This window comes from Leptodactylus fuscus, chromosome 7, assembly GCF_031893055.1.
Source record: "Leptodactylus fuscus isolate aLepFus1 chromosome 7, aLepFus1.hap2, whole genome shotgun sequence".
NCBI lineage: Eukaryota > Metazoa > Chordata > Amphibia > Anura > Leptodactylidae > Leptodactylus > Leptodactylus fuscus.
In genome coordinates this window covers 961158-979729 of record NC_134271.1, presented here as the reverse complement: position 1 = coordinate 979729, position 18572 = coordinate 961158, and the positions used below count along the sequence as shown (strand labels likewise).

The 18572-nt window shown below is 46.1% G+C and overlaps 1 protein-coding gene across 1 annotated transcript in view; it reads right to left on the bottom strand.

Annotated features, from left to right (window-relative positions):
• LOC142213484 (myosin-binding protein C, cardiac-type-like) overlaps nt 1-18572 on the bottom strand; it is a 49159-nt gene that overhangs the window by 16586 nt on the left and 14001 nt on the right. The window contains exons 3-4 of the mRNA XM_075281834.1: nt 7878-8012; nt 1092-1259 (exon numbers count right to left, since the gene is read on the bottom strand). Of these exons, the coding sequence (XP_075137935.1) occupies nt 1092-1259; nt 7878-8012 (303 nt within the window). The remainder of the gene's footprint in view (nt 1-1091; nt 1260-7877; nt 8013-18572) is intronic.

Here is an 18572-nt window from a genome sequence, read left to right as displayed (position 1 = left end):
GGCCACTATGGGACATAATACTGTGTGCAGGAGTCACTATGGGACATAATACTGTGTGCAGGGGCCACTATGGGACATAATACTGTGTGCAGGGGCCACTATGGGGGATAATACTGTGTGCAGGGGCCACTATGGGGGATAATACTGTGTGCAGGGGCCACTATGGGGGATAACACTGTGTGCAGGGGCCACTATGGGACATAATACTGTGTGCAGGAGTCACTATGGGACATAATACTGTGTGCAGGGGCCACTATGGGACATAATACTGTGTGCAGGGGTCACTATGGGACATAATACTGAGTGCAGGGGCCACTATGGGACATAATACTGTGTGCAGGGGTCACTATGGGACATAATACTGTGTGCAGGGGCCACTATGGGACATAATACTGTGTGCAGGGGCCACTATGGGGGATAATACTGTGTGCAGGGGCCACTATGGGACATAATACTGTGTGCAGGGGCCACTATGGGACATAATACTGTGTGCAGGGACCACTATGGGACATAATACTGTGTGCAGGAGTCACTATGGGACATAATACTGTGTGCAGGGGCCACTGTGGGACATAATACTGTGTGCAGGGGCCACTATGGGACATAATACTGTGTGCAGGAGTCACTATGGGACATAATACTGTGTGCAGGGGCCACTATGGGACATAATACTGTGTGCAGGGGCTACTATGGGACATAATACTGTGTGCAGGGGCCACTATGGGGGATAATACTGTGTGCAGGGGCCACTATGGGACATAATACTGTGTGCAGGGGCCACTATGGGACATAATACTGTGTGCAGGGGCCACTATGGGACATAATACTGTGTGCAGGGGCCACTATGGGGGATAATACTGTGTGCAGGGGCCACTATGGGACATAATACTGTGTGCAGGGGCCACTATGGGACATAATACTGTGTGCAGGGGTCACTATGGGGGATAATAGATAGATAGATAGATAGATAGATAGATAGATAGATAGATAGATAGGAGATAGATAGATAGATAGATAGATAGATAGATAGATAGATAGATGATAGATAACTTGGATGGATATGATTTTGCAGATGACCCCGGGGCACTCACGCATGATCTCCCGGATGGTGACCGGCTCTTTCATGGTACACGGCTCGCTGGGTCCAGCCAGGTTGATTGCTCGGACCCTGAAGGTAAGTCTGTCTCCAGTGGGGAGGTCTCGGATCAGACAAGATGTCCTCTCGGTCAGGCCTTGCAGAGCAGGAACCCAATCAGAAGCTGCAGACAAAAACCAAAGAGCCGGTGAAGGAAACATTACATGACAAGTGTGGACAGGAGTCAGAGAGACACACGCACCCCCTGCAGTTGTCATCAGGGCAGGACCTGCACACAAAGTCCCATCACCATAAGCCAGTGGACGAGGTCTGGACCCATTTTTCTAATCTGTTTTTATTTTCTGATTGTAGATTTTTTTATTCCATTTTCTGATCATGACTATGGGGCAGCCATCTTGTCTCCATCTCCCCTGAGCTTCTCCGCTGTGTTAACAGCATTTAGTGACCTGCTTTACAGCATAGTCATGGCCATAGGCAGTAATAGACTGGAGCCGACTCATTGAGGTCTATGGGAGAGATCTCTAGACATGCTCAGTGCAGGGAGGGGGAAGAGCTAAGCGGTGACATCATCTAGTGTCAGTATTGATGTAATGATGGCTCAGTGGTGTTATCTATAGAGGCAATTTAGATTTTCACTGTAATATGTTTAATCCCTGATCCCTCCAGTCCTGATACTGGATATTTCACCAATGGAAACAGTAATGGGCCACATCTCCCCCCTCATCTCATGTCTCTCCTCTCATCTCCCCCCTCATCTCATGTCTCTCCCCTCATCTCATGTCTCTCCTCTCATCTCGTGTCTCTCTCCTCATCTCCTCCCCTTATCTCATCTCCCCCCTCATCTCATGTCTCTCATCTCTCCCCTCATCTCCCCCCTCATCTCATGTCTCTCATCTCCCCCCTCATCTCTCTCCCCTCATCTCTCCTCCCATCTCATGTCTCTCTCCTCATCTCCTCCCCTTATCTCATCTCTCCCCTCATCTCATGTCTCTCCTCTCATCTCCCCATCTCATGTCTCTCCTCTCATCTCTCCACTCATCTCCCCCATCTCATGTCTCTCCTCTCATCTCCCCCCTCATCTCATGTCTCTCTCCTCATCTCCTCCCCTTATCTCATCTCCCCGCTCATCTCATGTCTCTCCTCTCCTCTCATCTCTCCTCTCATCTCCCCCCTCATCTCATGTCTCTCCTCTCATCTCCCCCCTCATCTCATGTCTCTCCCTTCATCTCATGTCTCTCCTCTCATCTCCCCCCTCATCTCATGTCTCTCCTCTCATCTCCCCCCTCATCTCATGTCTCTCCCTTCATCTCATGTCTCTCCTCTCATCTCCCCCCTCATCTCATGTCTCTCTTCTCATCTCCCCCTCATCTCATGTCTCTCCTCTCATCTCCCCCTCATCTCATGTCTCTTCTCTCATCTCTCCCCTCATCTCATGTCTCTCCTCTCATCTCATCTCTCCCCTCATCTCCCCCATCTCATGTCTCTCCTCTCATCTCCCCCCTCATCTCCTCCCCTTATCTCATCTCCCCCCTCATCTCATGTCTCTCCTCTCATCTCCCCCTCATCTCATGTCTCTCCTCTCATCTCCCCCCTCATCTCATGTCTCTCCTCTCATCTCCCCCCTCATCTCATGTCTCTCCTCTCATCTCCCCCCTCATCTCATGTCTCTCCTCTCATCTCCCCCCTCATCTCATGTCTCTCCTCTCATCTCCCCCCTCATCTCATGTCTCTCCTCTCATCTCCCCCCTCATCTCATGTCTCTCCTCTCATCTCTCCCCTCATCTCATGTCTCTCCTCTCATCTCCCCCCTCATCTCATGTCTCTCCTCTCATCTCCCCCCTCATCTCATGTCTCTCCTCTCATCTCCCCCCTCATCTCATGTCTCTCCTCTCATCTCCCCCCTCATCTCATGTCTCTCCCTTCATCTCATGTCTCTCCTCTCATCTCCCCCCTCATCTCATGTCTCTCCTCTCATCTCCCCCCTCATCTCATGTCTCTCATCTCCCCCTCATCTCATGTCTCTTCTTTCATCTCTCCCCTCATCTCATGTCTCTTCTCTCATCTCCCCCCTCATCTCATGTCTACAATGCAACAGTCCAACTCACCATATGTCATTCAGCGTTGTTAATTCAAATCCCATGAGCACGGAAACCTTAGGATCTTTAGGCAGACGTAACTTGAATAATATATAAAATCCAGCTCCAATGGAATTCGACAAATCCACTTGTACGTGATAAAATTCTTACTTTATTTTACAAAACAATAAAACAGTCACATAGTGACCTTACGAAGTCAACATATCAGATGTCAGCTACGCGTTTCAGGATTACTCCCTTCTTCACGGCTTCCCTTCTCATCTCATGCCTCTCCCCTCATCTCATGTCTCTCCTCTCATCTCCCCCTCATCTCATGTCTCTCCCCTCATCTCATGTCTCTCCCCTCATCTCCTCCCCTCATCTCATGTCTCTCCTCTCATCTCCTCCCCTTATCTCATGTGTCTCCCCTCATCTCCCCCCTCATCTCATGTCTCTCCCCTCATCTCCCCCCTCATCTCCCCCCTCATCTCATGTCTCTCCTCTCACCTCTCCCCCCACCTCCTCCCCTAATCTCATCTCTCCCCTCATCTCATGTCTCTCCTCTCACCTCTCCCCCCACCTCCTCCCCTTATCTCATGTCTCTCCTCTCATCTCATGTCTCTCCTCTCATCTCTCCCCTCATCTCCTCCCCTTATCTCATGTGTCTCCCCTCATCTCCCCCCTCATCTCATGTCTCTCCCCTCATCTCCCCCCTCATCTCATGTCTCTCCTCTCATCTCCTCCCCTTATCTCATGTGTCTCCCCTCATCTCCCCCCTCATCTCATGTCTCTCCCCTCATCTCATGTCTCTCCCCTCATCTCCTCCCCTTATCTCATCTCTCCCCTCATCTCATGTCTCTCCTCTCATCTCTCCCCTCATCTCATGTCTCTCCTCTCATCTCTCCCCTCATCTCATGTCTCTCCTCTCATCTCATGTCTCTCCTCTCATCTCTCCCTCATCTCATGTCTCTCCTCTCATCTCCCCCCTCATCTCATGTCTCTCCCCTCATCTCCCCCCTCATCTCATGTCTCTCCTCTCATCTCCTCCCCTTATCTCATGTGTCTCCCCTCTTCTCCCCCCTCATCTCATGTCTCTCCCCTCATCTCATGTCTCTCCCCTCATCTCCTCCCCTTATCTCATCTCTCCCCTCATCTCATGTCTCTCCTCTCATCTCTCCCCTCATCTCATGTCTCTCCTCTCATCTCTCCCCTCATCTCATGTCTCTCCTCTCATCTCTCCCCTCATCTCATGTCTCTCCTCTCATCTCTCCCCTCATCTCATGTCTCTCCTCTCATCTCATGTCTCTCCTCTCATCTCTCCCCTCATCTCATGTCTCTCCTCTCATCTCCCCCCTCATCTCATGTCTCTCCCCTCATCTCCCCCCTCATCTCATGTCTCTCCTCTCATCTCCTCCCCTTATCTCATGTGTCTCCCCTCATCTCCCCCCTCATCTCATGTCTCTCCCCTCATCTCATGTCTCTCCCCTCATCTCCTCCCCTTATCTCATCTCCCCCCTCATCTCATGTCTCTCCTCTCATCTCTCCCCTCATCTCATGTCTCTCCTCTCATCTCTCCCCTCATCTCATGTCTCTCCTCTCATCTCTCCCCTCATCTCATGTCTCTCCTCTCATCTCATGTCTCTCCTCTCATCTCTCCCCTCATCTCATGTCTCTCCTCTCATCTCTCCCCCACCTCCTCCCCTTATCTCTTCTCTCCCCTCATCTCATGTCTCTCCTCTCATCTCTCCCCTCATCTCATGTCTCTCCTCTCATCTCTCCCCTCATCTCATGTCTCTCCTCTCATCTCTCCCCTCATCTCATGTCTCTCCTCTCATCTCTCCCCTCATCTCATGTCTCTCCTCTCATCTCTCCCCTCATCTCATGTCTCTCCTCTCATCTCCCCCTCATCTCATGTCTCTCCTCTCATCTCTCCCCTCATCTCATGTCTCTCCTCTCATCTCTCCCCTCATCTCATGTCTCTCCTCTCATCTCTCCCCTCATCTCATGTCTCTCCCTCTCATCTCTCCCCTCATCTCATGTCTCTCCTCTCATCTCATGTCTCTCCTCTCATCTCTCCCCTCATCTCATGTCTCTCCTCTCATCTCCCCCCTCATCTCATGTCTCTCCCCTCATCTCCCCCCTCATCTCATGTCTCTCCTCTCATCTCCTCCCCTTATCTCATGTGTCTCCCCTCTTCCCCCCCTCATCTCATGTCTCTCCCCTCATCTCATGTCTCTCCTCTCACCTCTCCCCCCACCTCCTCCCCTTATCTCTTCTCTCCCCTCTCTTTCCCTACACATTGAGCACAGCCTGTCAGATAGTGAATTCGATAGACGTGGCAGCCAGAAGTAACTGGATCGGGTGTGATGGGGCCTGAATATAGATAAGAGGGGCCCCCGGCCCGGATGGCGATTAATCTGCGCCTGTTACTGAGCTCTGTAGTCTCAAGTACAAGCAGTTTATCATGGCAGAGACCCAATTTCTAAGACGGAATGAGAAACATAAGAAGATAAGCCGAGGAGCTGCTGCCGGTGTCAGGGAGTGTGTCAGGTGTCAGTGACTACATTAGGGGAAGTAATGTGCACGTCCAGCGAGAAATCATCCTGCCTGCGCTATGGGGTCGTACACCCCGACCACTGTGCCAGAGGTACGGGACATGTGCACTGAGGCCAAGGACATACACCCCGACCACTGTGCCAGAGGTACGGGGCATGTATACTGAGGCCAAGGACATACACCCCGACCACTGTGCCAGAGGTACGGGACATGTATACTGAGGCCAAGGACATACACCCCGACCACTGTGCCAGAGGTACGGGACATGTGCACTGAGGCCAAGGACATACACCCCGACCACTGTGCCAGAGGTACGGGACATGTGCACTGAGGCCAAGGACATACACCCCGACCACTGTGCCAGAGGTACGGGACATGTATACTGAGGCCAAGGACATACACCCCGACCACTGTGCTGGAGGTACGGGGAATGTATACTGAGCACAAGGACATACACCCCGACCACTGTGCTGGAGGTACGGGACATGTGCACTGAGGCCAAGGACATACACCCCGACCACTGTGCCAGAGGTACGGGACATGTATACTGAGGCCAAGGACATACACCCCGACCACTGTGCTGGAGGTACGGGGAATGTATACTGAGCACAAGGACATACACCCCGACCACTGTGCTGGAGGTACGGGACATGTGCACTGAGGCCAAGGACATACACCCCGACCACTGTGCCAGAGGTACGGGACATGTATACTGAGGCCAAGGACATACACCCCGACCACTGTGCTGGAGGTACGGGGAATGTATACTGAGCACAAGGACATACACCCCGACCACTGTGCTGGAGGTACGGGACATGTATACTGAGGCCAAGGACATACACCCCGACCACTGTGCTGGAGGTACGGGACATGTATACTGAGGCCAAGGACATACACCCCGACCACTGTGCCGGAGGTACGGGGCATGTATACTGAGGCCAAGGACATACACCCCAACCACTGTGCTGGAGGTACGGGACATGTATACTGAGGCCAAGGACATACACCCCGACTACTGTGCCAGAGGTACGGGACATGTGCACTGAGGCCAAGGACATACACACCGACCACTGTGCTGAAGGTACGGGACATGTATACTGAGGCCAAGGACATACACCCCGACCACTGTGCCGGAGGTACGGGGCATGTATACTGAGGCCAAGGACATACACCCCGACCACTGTGCTGGAGGTACGGGACATGTGCACTGAGGCCAAGGACATACACCCTGACCACTGTGCTGGAGGTACGGGACATGTGCACTGAGGCCAAGGACATACACCCCGACCACTGTGCTGAAGGTACGGGACATGTATACTGAGGCCAAGGACATACACCCCGACCACTGTGCCAGAGGTACGGGACATGTGCACTGAGGCCAAGGACATACACCCCGACCACTGTGCTGAAGGTACGGGACATGTATACTGAGGCCAAGGACATACACCCCGACCACTGTGCTGGAGGTACGGGACATGTATACTGAGGCCAAGGACATACACCCCGACCACTGTGCTGGAGGTACGGGACATGTATACTGAGGCCAAGGACATACACCCCGACCACTCTGCTGGAGGTACGGGACATGTACACTGAGGCCAAGGACATACACCCCGACCACTCTGCTGGAGGTACGGGACATGTACACTGAGGCCAAGGACATACACCCCAACCACTGTGCTGGAGGTACGGGACATGTACACTGAGGCCAAGGACATACACCCCGACCACTGTGCTGGAGGTACGGGGAATGTATACTGAGCACAAGGACATACACCCCGACCACTGTGCTGGAGGTACGGGACATGTATACTGAGGCCAAGGACATACACCCCGACCACTGTGCTGGAGGTACGGGACATGTATACTGAGGCCAAGGACATACACCCCGACCACTGTGCTGGAGGTACGGGACATGTATACTGAGGCCAAGGACATACACCCCAACCACTGTGCTGGAGGTACGGGACATGTACACTGAGGCCAAGGACATACACCCCGACCACTGTGCTGGAGGTACGGGACATGTACACTGAGCACAAGGACATACACCCCGACCACTGTGCTGGAGGTACGGGACATGTATACTGAGCACAAGGACATACACCCCCACATATCGACACATGAGGCCAGACAGTGAATAGACTTACAGCCCTCCTTGCAGTATTCCACCATGTATCCATCCAGTCCTCCGGCTCCAATCCTCTCCGGGGGTCTCCATTTCAGTGTGATGCTGGTGTCGCTCACGTCATCGACGGTCAGCTGGGTAGGTTCACTGGTGGGAGCTGAAAGGAACAAAAGATGTCAAGACCATTGGATGAAGGAGGGAAGGAAGGAAAGAGAAAAGGAGAAGTAAGAAAGGAAGGAAAGAGGAGAAGAAGGAAGGAAGAAGTAAGGAGGGGAGGAAGGAGAAGGGAAGAAGAAGAGAAGGGGAAGGAAGGAGGGAAGGAAGGAAGGAAGGAGGGAAAGAAGGAGGAAAGGAAGGAAGGAAAGAGAAATGGAGAAGTAAGAAAGGAAAGAAAGAGAGAAGAAGGAAGGAAGGAAGGAAGGAAGGAAGGAAGGAAGGAAGGAAGGAAGGAAGGAAGGAAGGAAGGAAGGAAGAAGTAAGGAGGGGAGGAAGGAGAAGGGAAGAAGAAAATGAGAAGGAAGGAAGAAGAAAGGAATGAAGAAAGGAAGGAATGAAGGAAGGACAGAGAAGGAAGGAAGAAAAAAGAAAGGAAGGAGAAGGAAGGAAGGAGGGAAAAAGAAAGTAAGGGGAAGGAAAGAAGGAGGAAAGGAACAAAAAGCAGGAGTGAAGAAAGACAGAAGAGAAAAAGAGAGGGAAGAAGAAGAATAGAAGGGGAAGTAAGGAAGGGAGAAGTAAGGAAGGGAGAAGTAAGGAAGGAGAAGTAAGGAAGGAGAGGTAAGGGAGGGAGAAGTAAGGAAGGGAGAAGTAAGGAAGGGAGAAGTAAGGAAGGGAGAAGTAAGGAAGGGAGAAGTAAGGAAGGGAGAAGTAAGGAAGGGAGAAGTAAGGGAGGGAGAAGTAAGGGAGGGAGAAGTAAGGGAGGGAGAAGTAAGGAAGGGAGAAGTAAGGAAGGGAGAAGTAAGGAAGGGAGAAGTAAGGAATGGAGAAGTAAGGAAGGGAGAAGTACGGAAGGGAGAAGTAAGGAAGGGAGAAGTAAGGAAGGGAGAAGTAAGGAAGGGAGAAGTAAGGAAGGGAGAAGTAAGGAAGGGAGAAGTAAGGAAGGAGAAGTAAGGAAAGAGAAGTAAGGGAAGGAGACGTAAGGGAGGGAGAAGTAAGGAAGGGAGAAGTAAGGGAGGGAGAAGTAAGGAAGGGAGAAGTAAGGAAGGGAGAAGTAAGGAAGGAGAAGTAAGGGAAGGAGAAGTAAGGGAAGGAGAAGTAAGGGACGGAGAAGTAAGGAAGGGAGAAGTAAGGGACGGAGAAGTAAGGAAGGGAGAAGTAAGGAAGGAGAAGTAAGGGAAGAGAAGTAAGGGAAGGAGAAGTAAGGGAGGGAGAAGTAAGGAAGGGAGAAGTAAGGAAGGAGAAGTAAGGAAGGGAGAAGTAAGGAAGGGAGAAGTAAGGGAGGGAGAAGTAAGGGAGGGAGAAGTAAGGAAGGGAGAAGTAAGGAAGGAGAAGTAAGGGAGGGAGAAGTAAGGAAGGGAGAAGTAAGGAAGGAGAAGTAAGGAAGGGAGAAGTAAGGGAGGGAGAAGTAAGGGAGGGAGAAGTAAGGAAGGGAGAAGTAAGGAAGGAGAAGTAAGGGAGGGAGAAGTAAGGAAGGGAGAAGTAAGGAAGGAGAAGTAAGGAAGGGAGAAGTAAGGAAGGGAGAAGTAAGGAAGGAGAAGTAAGGGAGGGAGAAGTAAGGAAGGGAGAAGTAAGGAAAGAAAAGTAAGGGAAGGAGAAGTAAGGGAGGGAGAAGTAAGGAAGGGAGAAGTAAGGAAGGAGAAGTAAGGAAGGGAAAAGTAAGGGAGGGAGAAGTAAGGAAGGGAGAAGTAAGGAAGGAGAAGTAAGGAAGGGAGAAGTAAGGAAGGGAGAAGTAAGGAAGGAGAAGGAAGGAGAAGTAAGGAAAGAGAAGTAAGGGAAGGAGAAGTAAGGGAGGGAGAAGTAAGGAAGGGAGAAGTAAGGAAGGAGAAGTAAGGAAAGAGAAGTAAGGGAAGGAGAAGTAAGGGAGGGAGAAGTAAGGAAGGGAGAAGTAAGGAAGGAGAAGTAAGGGAAGAAGAAGTAAGGGAGGGAGAAGTAAGGAAGGGAGAAGTAAGGAAGGAGAAGTAAGGAAGGGAGAAGTAAGGAAGGAGAAGTAAGGAAGGGAGAAGTAAGGAAGGGAGAAGTAAGGAAGGAGAAGTAAGGGAGGGAGAAGTAAGGAAGGGAGAAGTAAGGAAGGAGAAGTAAGGAAGGGAAAAGTAAGGGAGGGAGAAGTAAGGACGGGAGAAGTAAGGAAGGGAGAAGTAAGGAAGGAGAAGTAAGGAAGGAGAAGTAAGGAAAGAAAAGTAAGGGAAGGAGAAGTAAGGAAGGGAGAAGTAAGGAAGGGAGAAGTAAGGGAAGAGAAGTAAGGGAAGGAGAAGTAAGGAAGGAGAAGTAAGGAAGGGAGAAGTAAGGAATGGAGAAGTAAGGAAGGAGAAGTAAGGAAGGGAGAAGTAAGGGAAGGAGAAGTAAGGGAGGGAGAAGTAAGGAAGGGAGAAGTAAGGAAGGAGAAGTAAGGAAGGGAGATGTAAGGAAGGGAGAAGTAAGGAAGGGAGAAGTAAGGAAGGGAGAAGTAAGGAAGGAGAAGTAAGGAAAGAGAAGTAAGGGAGGGAGAAGTAAGGAAGGGAGAAGTAAGGAAAGAAAAGTAAGGGAAGGAGAAGTAAGGGAGGGAGAAGTAAGGAAGGGAGAAGTACGGAAGGGAGAAGTACGGAAGGGAGAAGTACGGAAGGGAGAAGTACGGAAGGGAGAAGTAAGGAAGGGAGAAGTAAGGAAGGGAGAAGTAAGGAAGGGAGAAGTAAGGAAGGGAGAAGTAAGGAAGGAGAAGTAAGGAAAGAAAAGTAAGGGAAGGAGAAGTAAGGGAGGGAGAAGTAAGGAAGGGAAAAGTAAGCAAAGGGAGAAGTAAGGAAGGAGAAGTAAGGAAAGAGAAGTAAGGGAAGGAGAAGTAAGGGAGGGAGAAGTAAGGAAGGGAGAATTAAGGAATGGAGAAGTAAGGAAGGAGAAGTAAGGAAGGAGAAGTAAGGAAGGGAAAAGTAAGGGAAGGAAAAGTAAGGAAGGGAGAAGTAAGGAAGGGAGAAGTAAGGGAAGGAGAAGTAAGGGAGGGAGAAGTAAGGAAGGGAGAAGTAAAGAAGGAGAAGTAAGGAAGGGAGTAGTAAGGAAGGGAAAAGTAAGGGAAGGAAAAGTAAGGAAGGGAGAAGTAAGGAAGGGAGAAGTAAGGAAAGAGAAGTAAGGGAAGAAGAAGTAAGGGAGGGAGAAGTAAGGAAGGGAGAAGTAAGGAAGGAGAAGTAAGGAAGGGAGAAGTAAGGAAGGGAGAAGTAAGGAAGGGAGAAGTAAGGGAGGCAGAAGTAAGGAAGAGAGAAGTAAGGAAAGCGAAGTAAGGGAAGGAGAAGTAAGGGAAGGAGAAGTAAGGAAGGGAGAAGTAAGGAAGGAGAAGTAAGGAAGGGAGAAGTAAGGAAGGGAGAAGTACGGAAGGGAGAAGTAAGGAAGGAGAAGTAAGGAAGGGAGAAGTAAGGAAGGAGAAGGAAGGGAGGGAGAAGTAAGGGAAGGAGAAGTAAGGAAGGGAGAAGTAAGGAAGGGAGAAGTAAGGAAGGAGAAGTAAGGAAGGAGAAGTAAGGAAGGGAGAAGTAAGGAAGGAGAAGTAAGGAAGGGAGAAGTAAGGAAGGGAGAAGTAAGGAAGGAGAAGTAAGGAAGGAGAAGTAAGGAAGGGAGAAGTAAGGAAGGAGAAGTAAGGAAAGAGAAGTAAGGAAGGGAGAAGTAAGGAAGGGAGAAGTAAGGAAGGAGAAGTAAGGAAGGAGAAGTAAGGAAGGAGAAGTAAGGAAGGGAGAAGTAAGGAAGGAGAAGTAAGGAAGGGAGAAGTAAGGAAGGGAGAAGTAAGGAAGGAGAAGTAAGGAAGGAGAAGTAAGGAAGGGAGAAGTAAGGAAGGAGAAGTAAGGAAAGAGAAGTAAGGGAAGGAGAAGTAAGGGAAGGAGAAGTAAGGAAGGAGAAGTAAGGAAGGGAGAAGTAAGGAAGGAGAGGTAAGGGAGGGAGAAGTAAGGAAGGGAGAAGTAAGGAAGGAGAGGTAAGGGAGGGAGAAGTAAGGAAGGGAGAAGTAAGGAAGGAGACATAAGGAAAGAGAAGTAAGGGAAGGAGAAGTAAGGGAGGGAGAAGTAAGGAAGGGAGAAGTAAGGAAGGGAGAAGTAAGGAAGGGAGAAGTACGGAAGGGAGAAGTACGGAAGGGAGAAGTAAGGAAGGGAGAAGTAAGGAAGGGAGAAGTAAGGAAGGAGAAGTAAGGGAAGGAGAAGTAAGGGAGGGAGAAGTAAGGGAGGGAGAAGTAAGGAAGGAGAAGTAAGGAAGGACACATCTTAAAATGTAGCGTTTCCGTTCAAGGTGCAGCTACTAACCCAATATATACAATCCATAATTCACACACCCAATACAATACACAAGACATGGAAACCCAACTACACCAAGAAGAACTTCCAGATATGATCAGGTCAGAAGAGCCATCAAATCTAGTAAAAGTACTGCGATAAGGACATTGACTTCAATATAAACAATTCAGAAGAGCCACCAAATTAACACCAATGCTCTGGATATGTCTTAAAGAAGCTCGAGGGGACAGAGATGAAGGTTCCACCACTTTACATCACACAACTGTCCCTCCAAACCTACGATGGTTGTGTCCTCAAACAGAAACGAGAAGTGATTATTCCAAAGAGTGAGAGTAAAAAGTATCCCAGACCTAGAACTTCCTTTTTTTGTTTTCTGACACGTCTTGGAGATTCTTCTTGAGAACGTTCCTCAAAACGTGATACTCGAGTCATGGTGGAACGTATAGAGGCTGCAACCAACTTCTTACTGACTGTCCAATATGAGGATGAAGGAACTAAGGCAGGGATGCAGGAGCTGTAGAAGTATTAGGGAGGGGGTGGGGGATGAGCGAAGAGACCCCCCTGCCCACCCCTTCTTATAGCAAGGAACATTTCTTTCCTGCATTCTGAGCCCTGATCCTCGACCACTCTAATGCTCTCACCTCTAAATATAGCCGCCACCATCCCATCAGCACATTTACGTAACTGAAGCCAGACAAGGAATGATCATTTCTTAGAGGACAATGTCCAAATCTGATGGGAAAAGTCGGAATCTCCTCCCTCCGTATAACAACATATGGCGGTCTCTAAATCTATATGTCCAGCTCCTCCGTGCAGGGGGTCAGGTTGTAGCTTCACCAGAATCACCCCCATGTCATTGTATGAAAGGTGACTGTAGGTGACACCACATTCATAGAAATAGAAAAGACCCGGAATTATCTAAACGGCACGAAGACGTTGCCAGCTGTCCCCGCGGATCTCTTAAATGTCACCGCCATCTGACTCATTTCTAATATAAAAATGTTATTACACTCCACCACTTGGTTGTCCATGTCCATGTCAAGTCACGACCAGATGCCGTCAGCCCTCTTACATAGCTGCATGACACAGGTTCATCAAGTCCAACCTGAAATCCGACCGCGTGGACCCAGAAGAAGGTAAAACCAATAAGGAGGTGGCTGATGACCCCGTACTGGGGAGAATCCCCTCTCACTCACTACGTCCCGGGTCAATGTCCCATTGTCTAGAGATCGGCACCAGAACTCACCATTAAATCTCAACATCTTTTCCGAATATCACGAGAAGCGTTGAGCAAGGTCTACGCAATAAAACCAAAGGGGGCCGAAGACATTACAGGAAGGTTGGAGAAACCAAAAAAGTGTCAATGGCAGAGTCAGGAGGGTCCAAGGTGAAGCTGGAGCTCAGTCCCCTCTCCACAACGCAACATGTCCACACCCGGCCAAGTCAAGCATACATGTCTATGGGAAGGAAAGAAGTCGTGCTGGTAGTCAATGGCTAGGAAAGATGAATGGGCAGAAAAATAGAAAGTAAAACTGCCAAAGAGTCACGTCCTACTGAAATAATACCCCACCCATCACCACACAGAGCCTATATAATGCCATATAATAGGGTTAGTAATAGCGCCATATAGAGCCTATATACTGCCATATAATAGGGTTAGTAATAGCGCCATATAGAGCCTATATACTGCCATATAATAGGGTTAGTAATAGCGCCATATAGAGCCTATATACTGCTGTATAACATAAGAGGGTTAGTAATAGCGCCATATAGAGCCTATATACTGCCGTATAATATAATAGGGTTAGTAATAGTGCCATATAGAGCCTATATACTGCTGTATAATATAACAGGGTTAGTAATAGCACCATATAGAGCCTATATACTGCCATATAATATAAGAGGGTTAGTAATAGCGCCATATAGAGCCTATATACTGCCGTATAATAGGGTTAGTAATAGCGCCATATAGAGCCTATATACTGCCGTATAATATAATAGGGTTAGTAATAGCGCCATATAGAGCCTATATACTGCCGTATAATATAATAGGATTAGTAATAGCGCCATATAGAGCCTATATACTGCCATATAATAGGGTTAGTAATAGCGCCATATAGAGCCTATATACTGCCATATAATAGGGTTAGTAATAGCGCCATATAGAGCCTATATACTGCCATATAATAGGGTTAGTAATAGCGCCATATAGAGCCTATATACTGCCGTATAATATAATAGAGTTAGTAATAGCGCCATATAGAGCCTATATACTGCCATATAATATAATAGGGTTAGTAATAGCGCCATATAGAGCCTATATACTGCCACATAATAGGGTTAGTAATAGTGCCATATAGAGCCTATATACTGCCATATAATATAATAGGGTTAGTAATAGCGCCATATAGAGCCTATATACTGCCGTATAATATAATAGGGTTAGTAATAGCGCCATATAGAGCCTATATACTGCCCTATAATATAATAGAGTTAGTAATAGCGCCATATAGAGCCTATATACTGCCATATAATATAATAGGGTTAGTAATAGCGCCATATAGAGCCTATATACTGCCACATAATAGGGTTAGTAATAGTGCCATATAGAGCCTATATACTGCCATATAATATAATAGGGTTAGTAATAGCGCCATATAGAGCCTATATACTGCCGTATAATATAATAGGGTTAGTAATAGCGCCATATAGAGCCTATATACTGCCGTATAATAAAATAGGGTTAGTAATAGCGCCATATAGAGCCTATATACTGCCATATAATAGGATTAGTAATAGCGCCATATAGAGCCTATATACTGCCATATAATAGGGTTAGTAATAGCGCCATATAGAGCCTATATACTGCCATATAATAGGGTTAGTAATAGCGCCATATAGAGCCTATATACTGCCATATAATAGGGTTAGTAATAGCGCCATATAGAGCCTATATACTGCCGTATAATATAATAGGGTTAGTAATAGCACATATAGAGCCTATATACTGCCGTATAATGTAATAGGGTTAGTAATAGCACCATATAGAGCCTATATACTGCCGTATAATATAATAGGGTTAGTAATAGCGCCATATAGAGCCTATATACTGCCGTATAATATAATAGGGTTAGTAATAGCACATATAGAGCCTATATACTGCCGTATAATATAATAGGGTTAGTAATAGCGCCATATAGAGCCTATATACTGCCGTATAATATAATAGGGTTAGTAATAGCGCCATATAGAGCCTATATACTGCTGTATAATATAATAGGATTAGTAATAGCGCCATATAGAGCCTATATACTGCTGTATAATATAATATGGTTAGGAATAGCGCCATATAGAGCCTATATACTGCCATATAATAGGATTAGTAATAGCGCCATATAGAGCCTATATACTGCCATATAATAGGGTTAGTAATAGCGCCACATAGAGCCTATATACTGCCGTATAATATAATAGGGTTAGTAATAGCGCCATATAGAGCCTATATACTGCCGTATAATATAATAGGGTTAGTAATAGCGCCATATAGAGCCTATATACTGCCGTATAATAGGGTTAGTAATAGCGCCATATAGAGCCTATATACTGCCATATAATAGGGTTAGTAATAGCACCATATAGAGCCTATATACTGCCGTATAATATAATAGGGTTAGTAATAGCGCCATATAGAGCCTATATACTGCCGTATAATATAATAGGGTTAGTAATAGCACATATAGAGCCTATATACTGCCGTATAATATAATAGGGTTAGTAATAGCGCCATATAGAGCCTATATACTGCCGTATAATATAATAGGGTTAGTAATAGCGCCATATAGAGCCTATATACTGCCGTATAATATAATAGGGTTAGTAATAGCGCCATATAGAGCCTATATACTGCTGTATAATATAATAGGGTTAGTAATAGCACCATATAGAGCCTATATACTGCCATATAATAGGGTTAGTAATAGCACCATATAGAGCCTATATACTGCCGTATAATATAATAGGGTTAGTAATAGCGCCATATAGAGCCTATATACTGCCGTATAATATAATAGGGTTAGTAATAGCGCCATATAGAGCCTATATACTGCCGTATAATATAATAGGGTTAGTAATAGCGCCATATAGAGCCTATAAACTGCCGTATAATATAATAGGGTTAGTAATAGCACCATATAGAGCCTATATACTGCCATATAATAGGGTTAGTAATAGTGCCATATAGAGCCTATATACTGCCGTATAATATAATAGGGTTAGTAATAGCGCCATATAGAGCCTATATACTGCCATATAACAGGGTTAGTAATAGCGCCATATAGAGCCTATATACTGCCATATAATATAATAGGGTTAGTAATAGCGCCATATAGAGCCTATATACTGCCATATAACAGGGTTAGTAATAGCACATATAGAGCCTATATACTGCCGTATAATATAATAGGGTTAGTAATAGCGCCATATAGAGCCTATATACTGCCGTATAATATAATAGGGTTAGTAATAGCACCATATAGAGCCTATATACTGCCGTATAATATAATAGGGTTAGTAATAGCACCATATAGAGCCTATATACTGCCGTATAATGTAATAGGGTTAGTAATAGCACCATATAGAGCCTATATACTGCCGTATAATATAATAGGGTTAGTAATAGCGCCATATAGAGCCTATATACTGCCGTATAATATAATAGGGTTAGTAATAGCACATATAGAGCCTATATACTGCCGTATAATATAATAGGGTTAGTAATAGCGCCATATAGAGCCTATATACTGCTGTATAATATAATAGGGTTAGTAATAGCGCCATATAGAGCCTATATACTGCCATATAATAGGATTAGTAATAGCGCCATATAGAGCCTATATACTGCCATATAATAGGGTTAGTAATAGCGCCATATAGAGCCTATATACTGCCGTATAATATAATAGGGTTAGTAATAGCACATATAGAGCCTATATACTGCCGTATAATATAATAGGGTTAGTAATAGCGCCATATAGAGCCTATATACTGCTGTATAATATAATAGGGTTAGTAATAGCACCATATAGAGCCTATATACTGCCATATAATAGGGTTAGTAATAGCGCCATATAGAGCCTATATACTGCCATATAATATAATAGGGTTAGTAATAGCGCCATATAGAGCCTATATACTGCCATATAATATAATAGGGTTAGTAATAGCGCCATATAGAGTCTATATACTGCCGTATAATATAATAGGGTTAGAAATAGCGCCATATAGAGCCTATATACTGCCATATAATAGGGTTAGTAATAGCGCCATATAGAGCCTATATACTGCCATATAATATAATAGGGTTAGTAATAGCGCCATATAGAGCCTATATACTGCCATATAATAGGGTTAGTAATAGCGCCATATAGAGCCTATATACTGCCGTATAATATAATAGGGTTAGTAATAGCGCCATATAGAGCCTATATACTGCCATATAATAGGGTTAGTAATAGCGCCATATAGAGCCTATATACTGCCATATAATAGGGTTAGTAATAGCGCCATATAGAGCCTATATACTGCCATATAATAGGGTTAGTAATAGCGCCATATAGAGCCTATATACTGCCATATAACAGGGTTAGTAATAGCGCCATATAGAGCCTATATACTGCCATATAATATAATAGGGTTAGTAATAGCGCCATATAGAGCCTATATACTGCCGTATAATATAATAGGGTTAGTAATAGCGCCATATAGAGCCTATATACTGCCATATAATAGGGTTAGTAATAGCGCCATATAGAGCCTATATACTGCCATATAATATAATAGGGTTAGTAATAGCGCCATATAGAGCCTATATACTGCCGTATAATATAATAGGGTTAGTAATAGCACATATAGAGCCTATATACTGCCGTATAATATAATAGGGTTAGTAATAGCGCCATATAGAGCCTATATACTGCCGTATAATATAATAGGGTTAGTAATAGCGCCATATAGAGCCTATATACTGCCATATAATAGGGTTAGAAATAGCGCCATATAGAGCCTATATACTGCCGTATAATATAATAGGGTTAGTAATAGCGCCATATAGAGCCTATATACTGCCGTATAATATAATAGGGTTAGTAATAGCGCCATATAGAGCCTATATACTGCCATATAATAGGATTAGTAATAGCGCCATATAGAGCCTATATACTGCCATATAATATAATAGGGTTAGTAATAGCGCCATATAGAGCCTATATACTGCCGTATAATATAATAGGGTTAGTAATAGCGCCATATAGAGCCTATATACTGCC